Raw genomic sequence first — 11,410 nt, 5'->3', positions numbered from 1 at the left:
ATATAATGTAATAACTCCTGTTTAGAAGCTGTTATTTGAAATATTATTTTTTTTCTGGTACTTTTTGGCATATAGTGGCATCGAACAAAGTAAATTGCAGAGAGCTGGACCTAATAGAACCTGAATTACAGAATTTCAAAAAAATAATTTGTTTTAAAACTCCAAAAGCGCCTATGTTTTTTTGTGTTTATTGTAATATTTGAAAAATATATAATGTTATTTATAAAGAATTACACTCATATTTTGTAGTTTTCTTTACAATGAAACCATTTTTTTTCATTTCCTCCAATGTATGTGTGTAGGGTAAACATTTGAATTTGAGTATGTCAAATTTAGGCGAAAGTACCAAAAAATGCCCTGAGCTTAAATGGTTTTAATTATTGTAAAACAGATCAGGATATTCTAAAAATAAGCAAAACCACAGAAAATACAATCCCATTCAGAAGAGACTCTTCATTGTTGCACATGATTAAACACTCACAAGGCTTTTCTGCAGTTGATCACAGCTGGTATAAGTCTTCTTCTGCCCTCATCTGATGTGTTGTATTTCTTGAGATCCAGCTCATCCAGCACCTCCTCTGATATCTGAAGCATGTAGGCAATTGTTGAGCAGTGAGATGGAGAGAGTTTCTTCTCTGTGTGTTTGTCTGATTTCACAAACTCCTGAATCTCTCTGGACAGAGTCTGATCTTGTACTTCGAGGAGACAGAGGAACAGACTGATGGATTGTTCAGTGGAGAGTCCTTGTCCATCTTTGATCTTCTCTTTAATGTATTGTGTGGTTCTCCAGATGCTCTCTGAGCTGTTCTCCGTGTTTGTCAGTAGATCCTGTAAGAGTCTCTGATTAGACTCCAGTGAGATGCCCAGCAGGAACCGCAGGAACAGATCCAGGTGTCCATTTTTACTTTCTAAGGCTTTATCTACTGCACCTTTATGCAAATTATGCATTGAATCAAAAGTCTTAAGGGCTTCTGTGGTGCTGCTTAAATAACAGTAAAACACATAGAAAGCAGCGAGAAACTCTTGAACACTCAGATGAATAAAGCTGTAGACTTTCCTCTGATGAATCACAGATTCCTCTTTAAAGATCTCAGTACAAATCCCAGTAAACACTGAAGTGTTAGTGACGTCTAAGCCACTCTCTCTCAGGTCCTCCTCATAGAGCATCACATTGCCTTTCATCAGCTGCTTGAAAGCCACTTCAGCAAGTTTCACAATCACTTCTCTGTTGGACTGCAGGAGTTTCTCTGGATCTCTCTCTTCATATTTCTGGTTCCTCATGTTGATCTGAATCAGCAGGAAGTGGATGTACATTTCAGTCAGAGTTTGAGGGATTTCTGCACTCAGATCTTCTTTCAGGAGGTTTTGAAGCACAGTGGATGAGATCCAGCAGAAGACGGGGATGTGGCACATGATGTGGAGGCTTCTTGCTCTTCTGATGTATGAGATGATTCTGCTGGATTGTTGCTCATCACTGATTTTCTTTCTGAAATATTCCTCTTTTTGAGGGTCATCGAAACCTTGAATTTCTGTCACACGGTCAATGTTATTGAATGGGATCTGATTGGCTGCTGCTGGTCTGGAAGTGATCCAGATGAGAGCAGAGGGAAACAGATCTCCTCTGATGAGGTTTGACATCAACACACCCACTGATGAAGACTCATTCACATCACAAACTTTTTCAGTGTCTGACAACATCAGTGTTATTCTGCTTTCATCCAGACCATCTAGGATGAAAACAACTTTACTTTCCTCATAAATCTTTGAGTCCAGATCTTGAAGTTCAGGGTGGAAGTCCAGCAGAAGTCTGTGAAGACTGTACTGATGATCTTGAATAAAGTTCAGCTCTCGAAATGGAAACACAAACATGAAATCTACATCCTGATTGGCTTTTCCCTCGGCCCAGTCCAGAATGAACTTCTGCACAGAGATGGTTTTTCCAATTCCAGCGATACCTTTAGTAAAAACAGTCTTGATTTTGTCTTTCTCCTCATATACTGGTTTAGATAAGGCTTTGAAGATGTCATTACAGTTTATTGGATTGTTTTGTGTTCTGGGTGTTTTCTCCATCTGTAAAACCTCATGTTCTTCATTCACCCCTTCTCTCTCTCCTTCTATTATGTAGAGCTGTGTGAAGATTCTGTTCAAGGGGGTTTCATTGCCTTTGTTTCCCTCAAATAAGCAGCCATACTTGTTCTTCATGCTAGTTTTGTGAAGGTCTGCTTCAGGTATTTCCTGCCTGATGTGGGTCTGGTAGTGGGATTCAATTGTATCATCTATCTCCACAATGCTGAAATTAAAGGAAACAACAGCAAAAATGGCAATGATTACAATGACTGTTGAACATTTTAAGAAACATAGCAGTGTGGATTGTATACTGTATGTTGTATATTTTGGAGAACATTTAGTGTTCATTGGGTTTCTTAAACCATTATTTAATCAAGGTAAATTACAGTAAATCAGCAACTACATGTTTATACTAACCGTGGGGCAGAAGTCAATGTTCCATCATTGAATGAAATGGGATCACACATGGATTGTGTGCTTCTCATAGACACACTGCTGGGTTCTGGAGATTTTGACCTCAGATTCTTCTTCCTGCTGCTATTGACAAAAGACAAACAAAACAATATGTATATTATACTGTACACACACTGCACTATTGTCACATTTATGTTCTGTCTTGGTTTAGACTTCCCTGTGTTTCTGTTCATCCAGCCTTGACCCAAATTTCCATTGTTCCCTGATTAGTCCATTCTGTTCACCTATTTTTGATTAATTACTCCACCTGTTTCAGTTCTCTTTTATTACGTCCCCTGTGTTCATAAGCCCAGTATTTTCCTCAGTTCCCTCATCTTGCATTGAAGTTATATTGTGGTTGTTTTCTCCTCTATTTTCGAGTATTTTGTTCTTGAATTGCTAATTAAAGCAACAGCTCTATCGTTGATTACTTCTTCACCGTGTGCTCCATCCAAACCACGTTGTGACAGAACGCAAAACCTCAAAACAAAATGACTGAAGCTGAGGATCAGCTGTGGGACCTGCGACAGGGTGGACATCCTTTGGAGAGGTATGATTTCCTCTAGCTCTCCAAATGGGTGAGCTGGCGTGAGCTGGCGTGTCGCCTCACTCGGTGCCTGTTTTCATCTGGGGCTGGATGAAGACACAATCCGCTGCGATCTCCCCACGTGTACATTTTTTTTTCCTTGATCGAGCTGATTAATCTTGTCCTTTATTTAAATGGTTCAAATTTAGAGGTAGAAGAAATTATGAGCCATCCTCATCCAACCCCTCCTGAAAACCACAGTGCCTCTCCAGCTCACCCCACGCCGGGACCCTCCACATGCCTGGCCAAGGGCTTCGACCACCCATCTCTGCCTGGGCTCCCCCGTGCCCATAAATGGAGTTCTAACAGCGATGACCTGGGGCCCAAAGTTGCTGACCCCGCCTTCCAATCTGTCAGGTCAGCGCTAAAGTCTGCGTCACTCCTGTTATCTCCAGTCCCAAGATCGGCCTCAGTCCTCAGCCCAGAACCAGCGGCCGCTCCACTCTCAAGCCTGCCGGCCGCTTCTCACTCAGGCCCGCCGGCTGATTCACTCTCAAGCCTGCTGGCCGCTCCCCTCACTTGCCCTATGACAGCTTCAGCAACCCCTTTGACCGCAGCCCAGAGGATGAGGAGGAAGAGGCTGCTAATCGAGGCTCTACTAGAGATGGCTCTAGCCCCAGACCCGAGGCAAGAGATGGCTCTAGCCCCAGACCCGAGTCGAGAGATGGCTCTAGCCCCAGACCCGAATCGAGAGATGGCTCTAGCCCCAGACCCGAGTCGAGAGATGGCCTCAGTCCAGAGTCGAGAGAAGGCTGCTGTTCCCATGTCTAGCCCAGAGAGCGCTTCTGTTCCTGATTCCAGCCCAGATAGGGCTCCTGTTCCCAATTCCAGCCCAGAGAGGGCTTCTGTTCCCGAGTACTGCCCAGAGAGGTCTGCTGTTCCCGAGTCCAGCCCAGAGAGGGCTTCTTATCCTGAGTCCAGCCCAAGGAGGGCTCCTGTTCTCACATCCAGCCCCGAGAGGGCTGTGGTTCCCGCGTCTGGCCCAGGGAGGGCCTCAGTTCCTGAGTCCAGCCCAGAGAGCGCCTCTGTTCCTGATTCCAGCCCAGATAGGGCTCCTGTTCCCGATTCCAGCCCAGATAAGGCTTCTGTTCCCAATTCCAGCCCAGAGAGGGCTTCTGTTCCCGAATACTGCCCAGAGAGGTCTGCTGTTCCCGAGTCCAGCCCAGAGAGGGCTTCTTATCCTGAGTCCAGCCCAAGGAGGGCTCCTGTTCCCACATCCAGCCCCGAGAGGGCTGTGGTTCCCGCGTCTGGCCCAGGGAGGGCCTCAGTTCCTGAGTCCAGCCCAGAGAGGGCTTCTTATCCCGAGTCAAGCCCAAAGAGGGCTCCTGTTCCCACATCTAGCCCACGGAGGGCCCCAGAACCCAGTATTTCCCCCAATACATTTTTTTTTGGGGTGTGGGGGGGGGCTATAGGGCTCCGGCCATAGTGGCCGGGTCAAGTGCCAAGGCCACGGAGACTGCTCCACCATGGCCTCCTGAACCGTCTGCTCCGCCATGGTTCCCCGAGCTGCCTGCTCTGCCATGGCCTCCTGATCTGTCTACTCCGCCATGGTTCCCAGAGCTGTCTGCTCCACCATGACCTCCTGATCTGCCTGCTCCGACATGGCCTCCTGATCTGTCTACTCCACCATGGTTCCCAGAGCTGCCTGCTCTGCCATGGCTCCCCGAGCATAATGTCGTGTTTATGTTCTGTTTTGGTTTGGTTTAGACTTCCCTGTGTTTCTGTTCATCCAGCCTTGACCCAGTTTTCCATTGTTCCCTGATTAGTCCATTCTGTTCACCTGTTTTTGATTAATTACTCCACCTGTTTCAGTCATCCTTGATTACGTTCCCTGTGTTTATAAGCCCTGTATTTTCCTCCGTTCCCTTGTCTTGCATTGAAGTTATATTGTGATTGTTGTCTCCATTTTTGAGTGTTTTGTTCTTCAATTGATAATTAAAGACTCTATCGTGGATTACTTCTTCGCCGTGTGCTTCATCCAAACCACGTTGTGACAACTATTGTATATTATACACTGTACATTGTATACACATTTCTATCAATATTTGCTTATTAAAAGATATACATTTTAAAGCAAACAAGAATAAACAATTTTATAAATTATACAAGGTATATCTGCTATATGCCAGCTATAATGGGAACAAAATTATATACAAAATGTGCTTTTCATTTAGTTTAGACCAAGTTCTTGTTTAAGCACTGTACTGAGAGACACCGGCCAATGCGGACAATCACCTGCTTACAATACATCATTCTCCGAAATTCCACAACCGAACAAATACAGGCTGAACATGGCAACATGGGTAACACAATGATCCAACAAAAACCAACACATGTGTTAGTTTTGGTCAGCGTCTATTGGTGCAGTGTGAATTAGCCTATAAAAAATCAAACCCATGATCTTGGCTTTGTGAGAGCTATGCTCTACTGTTTGAGCTACAGAAATGTAAAAAAGTGGTAATGCCATACCTGGAGTCACTGTAGGTCTCTGTTGCATCACTGATTCCAGGGGGCAGTTTGTATATGGAATTATCAGACAAAGATGCACAGCTTGTTCTGGGAGAAGTAGATCTCATTTCAGACATACTGTCTTCATTCTCTCTTTTCTCATGGAGGCTCATTTTTGTAGCACTGCCTTCCTACTCTTGTGTCTCAAAGAGTTTGACCGCAGACCATCTTGGAAACACAATAGTAGAAAAAGATAGTTAAAAACAAAAACGTAAATAGACAGATACACATAATTAAATACAGACTATTGTCGTGAGTAGCTTTGGATACTTACCTGTGAAGTAAAAAGTGCAGTTTTGTGTAATACAACAGAGATTTTACTCAAAACAGCTTGTACAGTTAAGTGCCTTCATTGGACTGCTCAGAGATAAAATTAACTAAAACAAAGCCCGGAACAATTCAAACTCAAAGTTAACTCAAGATCAGCAAGTGCAAGTAACTTTACCATACATCATTTGCAGTGTGAATCCACAGAGAAAATGTAATCATATCTTTGAACATTAGTACAGATATTTAATAGTTTTAATTATAATGATAATAATATCAACAATAGTATTATTTAGTATTACATACGTTATTTAAAGGGGTCATATGATGCTTTTTTAAAGATCATTCAGGGATCTTATCTATGCACAATCAGCTTGTAACACTCCAAAGAGAAAGGAATACTTGAAATCGCATCATATGACCCCTTTAATTAGTGTAATTTGTGAAATCAAAAAATATTTTAGATTATGTGATAGTACTTAAAAGTATTCACTCAAGGTACACATCAACATTTAAAGGGGTCATGAGATGAATTTTCCTTGATCTTTTGACATATCGTGATTGTACAATAAAAATACTGTTGAGTATTTTTGTCTAATATTTGTCTAATATTTTTCATTTAATGGTACATTTCAGACATTGGTTTTATTATACCAAGGTACATAATAATTTCTCACTGTTGATTCAGCTTTTAATGTTCACAAGTGTGGAAATTTACCTGCAGTAGAAAAGCAGTAGTTTTAGTAATAATGTGGTTCTTGTGATACAATAGAAGTGCAGAACTCAGCACTACTTTTGTAATGCAAGCTAAAACAAATGTATAAACTGCAGTTATTTTGTTTAAGCACACATCATGACATTCAACAATCATCTAATATTCTGCCATTTGTGCAAGAGAATCAACAAACATTTGTTCACTGATATTGTTTCCAATCTAATTACTATATAGTATAATTAGTACAATTTACAATTGTCCTGGCAGTGAAATATCTTCAAACTAACAATAACTTACCATCATTATTTTTAGATATATACAGGTTTTCATGAAGAAAAAATTCTGAACTTACCACAATATGCTGCCACTTAAGTGTCCAGGCATAGGTTTAAACCCTCAAAATGTTATCCTTTCTTTTACTTTCATTTAGTCAGCTGGTCAAGGTGACTCTTGATTTTGTCTCGTCTTCTTCTCCCTCTAGTGGTGCAGAGCATCATCACACTCTCAGCTGAGTCTCAAAGCAGTTCTGTTGTTTTTAACTGAACACAAACAGTATGAATGAACATTAGACGCATAACAGGAACTAGCTATCAGGATGTGTATGTTGTTTAATAAAGCAAATAAGATCTTTTTGTTGTCAGTCAGCACTAGTTCTGCCGAATTTAGACTCCCTTCTGCTCTTATCCTCCTTCAGGAACTGACCAAGTGTCTCAAACTCATCCATCTGTATCTAGAGTCAGGAGGAGGGATCATTTATTTAATATTACATTTACATAACAATATATAGAGATTGTGTAATATGATGTATGGACTCTGGTTTGTTTTTAACAAAAACATGCAGCTCATATGAATAAACTACAATCAAACTGATGAGTGATGAAATGCTTTTTATGGAAATACACAGCAGCACATCAGAAAAACTGCATTAGTGCTGTCTCTGTCCTGAGTTACATCACTGCACCAAAATATACACTGCAAGACTATTAAAGAAAACATTATTAAACATAAAATGTCAGAATTCACACAAACAAAACAATCATAATTCCTAATATACTGCGATGTGATATTAGAGATGAAGTGCAATGTCGGTTTACTGAAAGAAAATATGATTCACAGCTTACTGTGACTGAAATTACAATGCAATGAAAGACATACAAACATATGAAAGTAGTTACTCACAACTAATTCATAACATGCATGTTCTGAAAGGTGAGCCTGAAAATAGTTTTTTTTATTTTTTTAAAGCTGGTTTAATGAAAATTCTTCATTTAATCAGAAGCTCGTTTAAATACGTAGCAGCACAGGCTGTTGTAAAAGCATATAAAGCCTGCCCACTTCTTTGCATTGTCAGCACATGCTTCAGTGCTCTGAGAGTGTTTATAGTGCTGTGAGTTTAACACTTCATGACTGAGATCATAACAGAACTCAATCTTCATCATCACACAAGACAAAACAACAACAATGAACAACATCATCATCTTCATCTGGACCATTGCAGCTTTTATTCAAGGTAAAATAAACAGTTTGATGCTGGTGTTGCTGCTCATTTAAAAGTATATGATGCAGTTTTAAACACACATTGTTTTTATTTTCTCTTCTTCAGAGTCCAGAGGAGTCACTTTGACTCAACCCGAAGTTAAAACTGTCCAGCAGGGTCAAACAGCTACAATAGAGTGCCAGATTGACACTGCTATACGCTACAATCACTTATACTGGTATCAGCAGAAACCTGGAGAAGCTCCTAAACTCCTGATATATTATATAAACACCCTTCAGTCAGGAACTCCATCTAGATTCAGTGGCAGTGGAACAAGAGATACTGGAAGAGATTTCACTCTGACCATCAGTGGAGTCCAGACTGAAGATAGAGGAGATTATTACTGTCAGAGTTACCACTACATCAACAGTAAATATGTGTTCACACAGTGATAAAGAGTCGTACAAAAACCTCCTTCAGTCAGAGTCCCAGTGACTGCACTGATACAGCTGAGAGACACTGCAGCTGCTGATGGGAGGATGACAAACAACACAAAGAGTTGTTGTAGCAAATTGAACATTAAACACTACAAGTCTCCCCTTTTTCATCTTGATCAAAAGCACAAAAAATAATACTTGTTTTCAAAATGTTGTACTCTCCCTGTTAAGTCCCATGCAAAGCATGCTGGGAACTACACTTCTCAAAATCTAAAAACAGGCTATAACTCTCAAATCCGCATAAGAATACCGAACATTACTGTAATATCGTAAAACATTAGTATCGTATATGAATCTGTTTTTTTTTTTTTTGTAAGCAAATGCTCTTTACTATTACGTCTATTATCAGCCCAGTAGAGCAACCGTACTTCCATTTAGATACATTATATAGAATAATACACTTCGTTTGAATTTAACGGAGTAAATTCATAAAGTATTTCTTGAACAATGTTGAGTGGTTTATTCTCTAAACACACAGAAGGTGGCGCCACTAGCACGTAACATTAAAACCCTCCAGTCATGAATGCCATCGAGATTCAGTGGAAATGGAGCCGATTGTGGCACTGATTTGACTCTGAGCATCAGTGGAGTCCAGACTGAAGATACAGGAGATTATTACTGACTGAGTCTAAACTGGATCCGTAGTAGCTGGGTGTTCACACAGTGTTAAAGAGTCGTACAAAAACCTCCGTCAGTCAGAGTCAGAGTGACTGCACTGATACAGCTGAGAGACACTGCAGCTGCTCATAAACACAATCACACACACAACACTGATCAGTGAACAAACACTAATAACACCAAATAAATAGATTGTGAAGTTTATTGTGAAAAAAGTTGATGTTGGCTTGGCAAAACCTTGTCTGAATTAAATAACATCTTTAAGTTGGAAGGTTTTACTGTCAAATTGAGACACACTATTAAAAGTTTAGACCACTTCAGCCCCCATTACCCTCTTACGACCCATTAAATTAAATTATCAAACTGCATTAGATATGGAAGGTAAAACTATGTGGTTGCTTCTTATCTCACATTTGCTCATACTGTCATGTTTCTGAGAAAATTGATCATTGTAAATATTAGTTTTAGCGTGTTTCTAGGCATTTGTATCATGTCGCTATGCATTGCTAGCATGTAGCTGGCATGTTCTAGCATGTTTTAGTATGGTTGTAGATGTGTACAGGCAAGCTGCTACCTTTACAAAAAAACAGTTTCAATTGCAGTAAACCTGCAGTTAATATGTGGTAAATGTGTAGCAAACAAAGCAGTTTCCCAAAAAAATAAAATAAATAAATAAAAAATCTGAAGTTTGCAGCTCTTCAACACTAGTAGAAACCTCGAGCAAACGTCTGGAAACAATAGAGAATTTGTTGCTTCTCAAACATGTCTGTGGTAAACCAACCTCACTTTGTATGTCGTAAATGTCCAGCATCCTGGAGATGTCATGTGATTAAATGAATGTTCATATCGATATTTAGATTATTTTTAGTTCACCATTCAAAACTTTCTAACAATAAACAATCCACTGAACACAAAGAGTTGTTGTAGCAAATTGAACATTAAACACTACAAGTCTCCCCTTTTTCATCTTGATCAAAAGCACAAAAAATAATACTTGTTTTCAAAATGTTGTACTCTCCCTGTTAAGTCCCATGCAAAGCATGCTGGGAACTACACTTCTCAAAATCTAAAAACAGGCTATAACTCTCAAATCCGCATAAGAATACCGAACATTACTGTAATATCGTAAAACATTAGTATCGTATATGAATCTGTTTTTTTTTTTTTTGTAAGCAAATGCTCTTTACTATTACGTCTATTATCAGCCCAGTAGAGCAACCGTACTTCCATTTAGATACATTATATAGAATAATACACTTCGTTTGAATTTAACGGAGTAAATTCATAAAGTATTTCTTGAACAATGTTGAGTGGTTTATTCTCTAAACACACAGAAGGTGGCGCCACTAGCACGTAACATTAAAACCCTCCAGTCATGAATGCCATCGAGATTCAGTGGAAATGGAGCCGATTGTGGCACTGATTTGACTCTGAGCATCAGTGGAGTCCAGACTGAAGATAGAGGAGATTATTACTGTCAGAGTTACCACTACATCAACAGTAAATATGTGTTCACACAGTGATAAAGAGTCGTACAAAAACCTCCTTCAGTCAGAGTCCCAGTGACTGCACTGATACAGCTGAGAGACACTGCAGCTGCTGATGGGAGGATGACAAACAACACAAAGAGTTGTTGTAGCAAATTGAACATTAAACACTACAAGTCTCCCCTTTTTCATCTTGATCAAAAGCACAAAAAATAATACTTGTTTTCAAAATGTTGTACTCTCCCTGTTAAGTCCCATGCAAAGCATGCTGGGAACTACACTTCTCAAAATCTAAAAACAGGCTATAACTCTCAAATCCGCATAAGAATACCGAACATTACTGTAATATCGTAAAACATTAGTATCGTATATGAATCTGTTTTTTTTTTTTTTGTAAGCAAATGCTCTTTACTATTACGTCTATTATCAGCCCAGTAGAGCAACCGTACTTCCATTTAGATACATTATATAGAATAATACACTTCGTTTGAATTTAACGGAGTAAATTCATAAAGTATTTCTTGAACAATGTTGAGTGGTTTATTCTCTAAACACACAGAAGGTGGCGCCACTAGCACGTAACATTAAAACCCTCCAGTCATGAATGCCATCGAGATTCAGTGGAAATGGAGCCGATTGTGGCACTGATTTGACTCTGAGCATCAGTGGAGTCCAGACTGAAGATAGAGGAGATTATTACTGTCAGAGTTACCACTACATCAACAGTAAATATGT

General features: G+C 39.9%; 1 protein-coding gene and 1 gene segment (V, D, J or C); one reads left to right on the top strand and one right to left on the bottom strand.

Moving 5' to 3' along the window:
* The window catches only part of LOC107675371 (protein NLRC3-like), a 9,697-nt gene extending 3,923 nt beyond the window's left edge, over positions 1 to 5,774 (bottom strand). Inside the window, exons 1-3 of the mRNA XM_016469681.1 lie at positions 5,602 to 5,774; positions 2,481 to 2,594; positions 482 to 2,250 (exon numbers count right to left, since the gene is read on the bottom strand). Coding sequence (XP_016325167.1) covers positions 482 to 2,250; positions 2,481 to 2,594; positions 5,602 to 5,727 — 2,009 coding nt within the window. The 5' untranslated portion in view covers positions 5,728 to 5,774. The remainder of the gene's footprint in view (positions 1 to 481; positions 2,251 to 2,480; positions 2,595 to 5,601) is intronic.
* Positions 5,775 to 8,032: 2,258 nt separating this feature from the next.
* On the top strand, positions 8,033 to 8,525 carry LOC107675378 (Ig kappa chain V-I region Scw-like). The segment is given in 2 exon segments: positions 8,033 to 8,106; positions 8,200 to 8,525. Coding segments are annotated over 2 exon segments (375 nt in total).
* The last annotated feature ends 2,885 nt before the right edge of the window (positions 8,526 to 11,410 follow it).

The sequence above is a fragment of the Sinocyclocheilus anshuiensis genome, unplaced genomic scaffold (genome assembly GCF_001515605.1).
Source record: "Sinocyclocheilus anshuiensis isolate Anshui unplaced genomic scaffold, SAMN03320099.WGS_v1.1 scaffold1844, whole genome shotgun sequence".
In the NCBI taxonomy this organism is placed as follows: domain Eukaryota; kingdom Metazoa; phylum Chordata; class Actinopteri; order Cypriniformes; family Cyprinidae; genus Sinocyclocheilus; species Sinocyclocheilus anshuiensis.
Note: the sequence above shows the minus strand (reverse complement) of the source record. Positions and strands in the feature narration are given on the sequence as shown.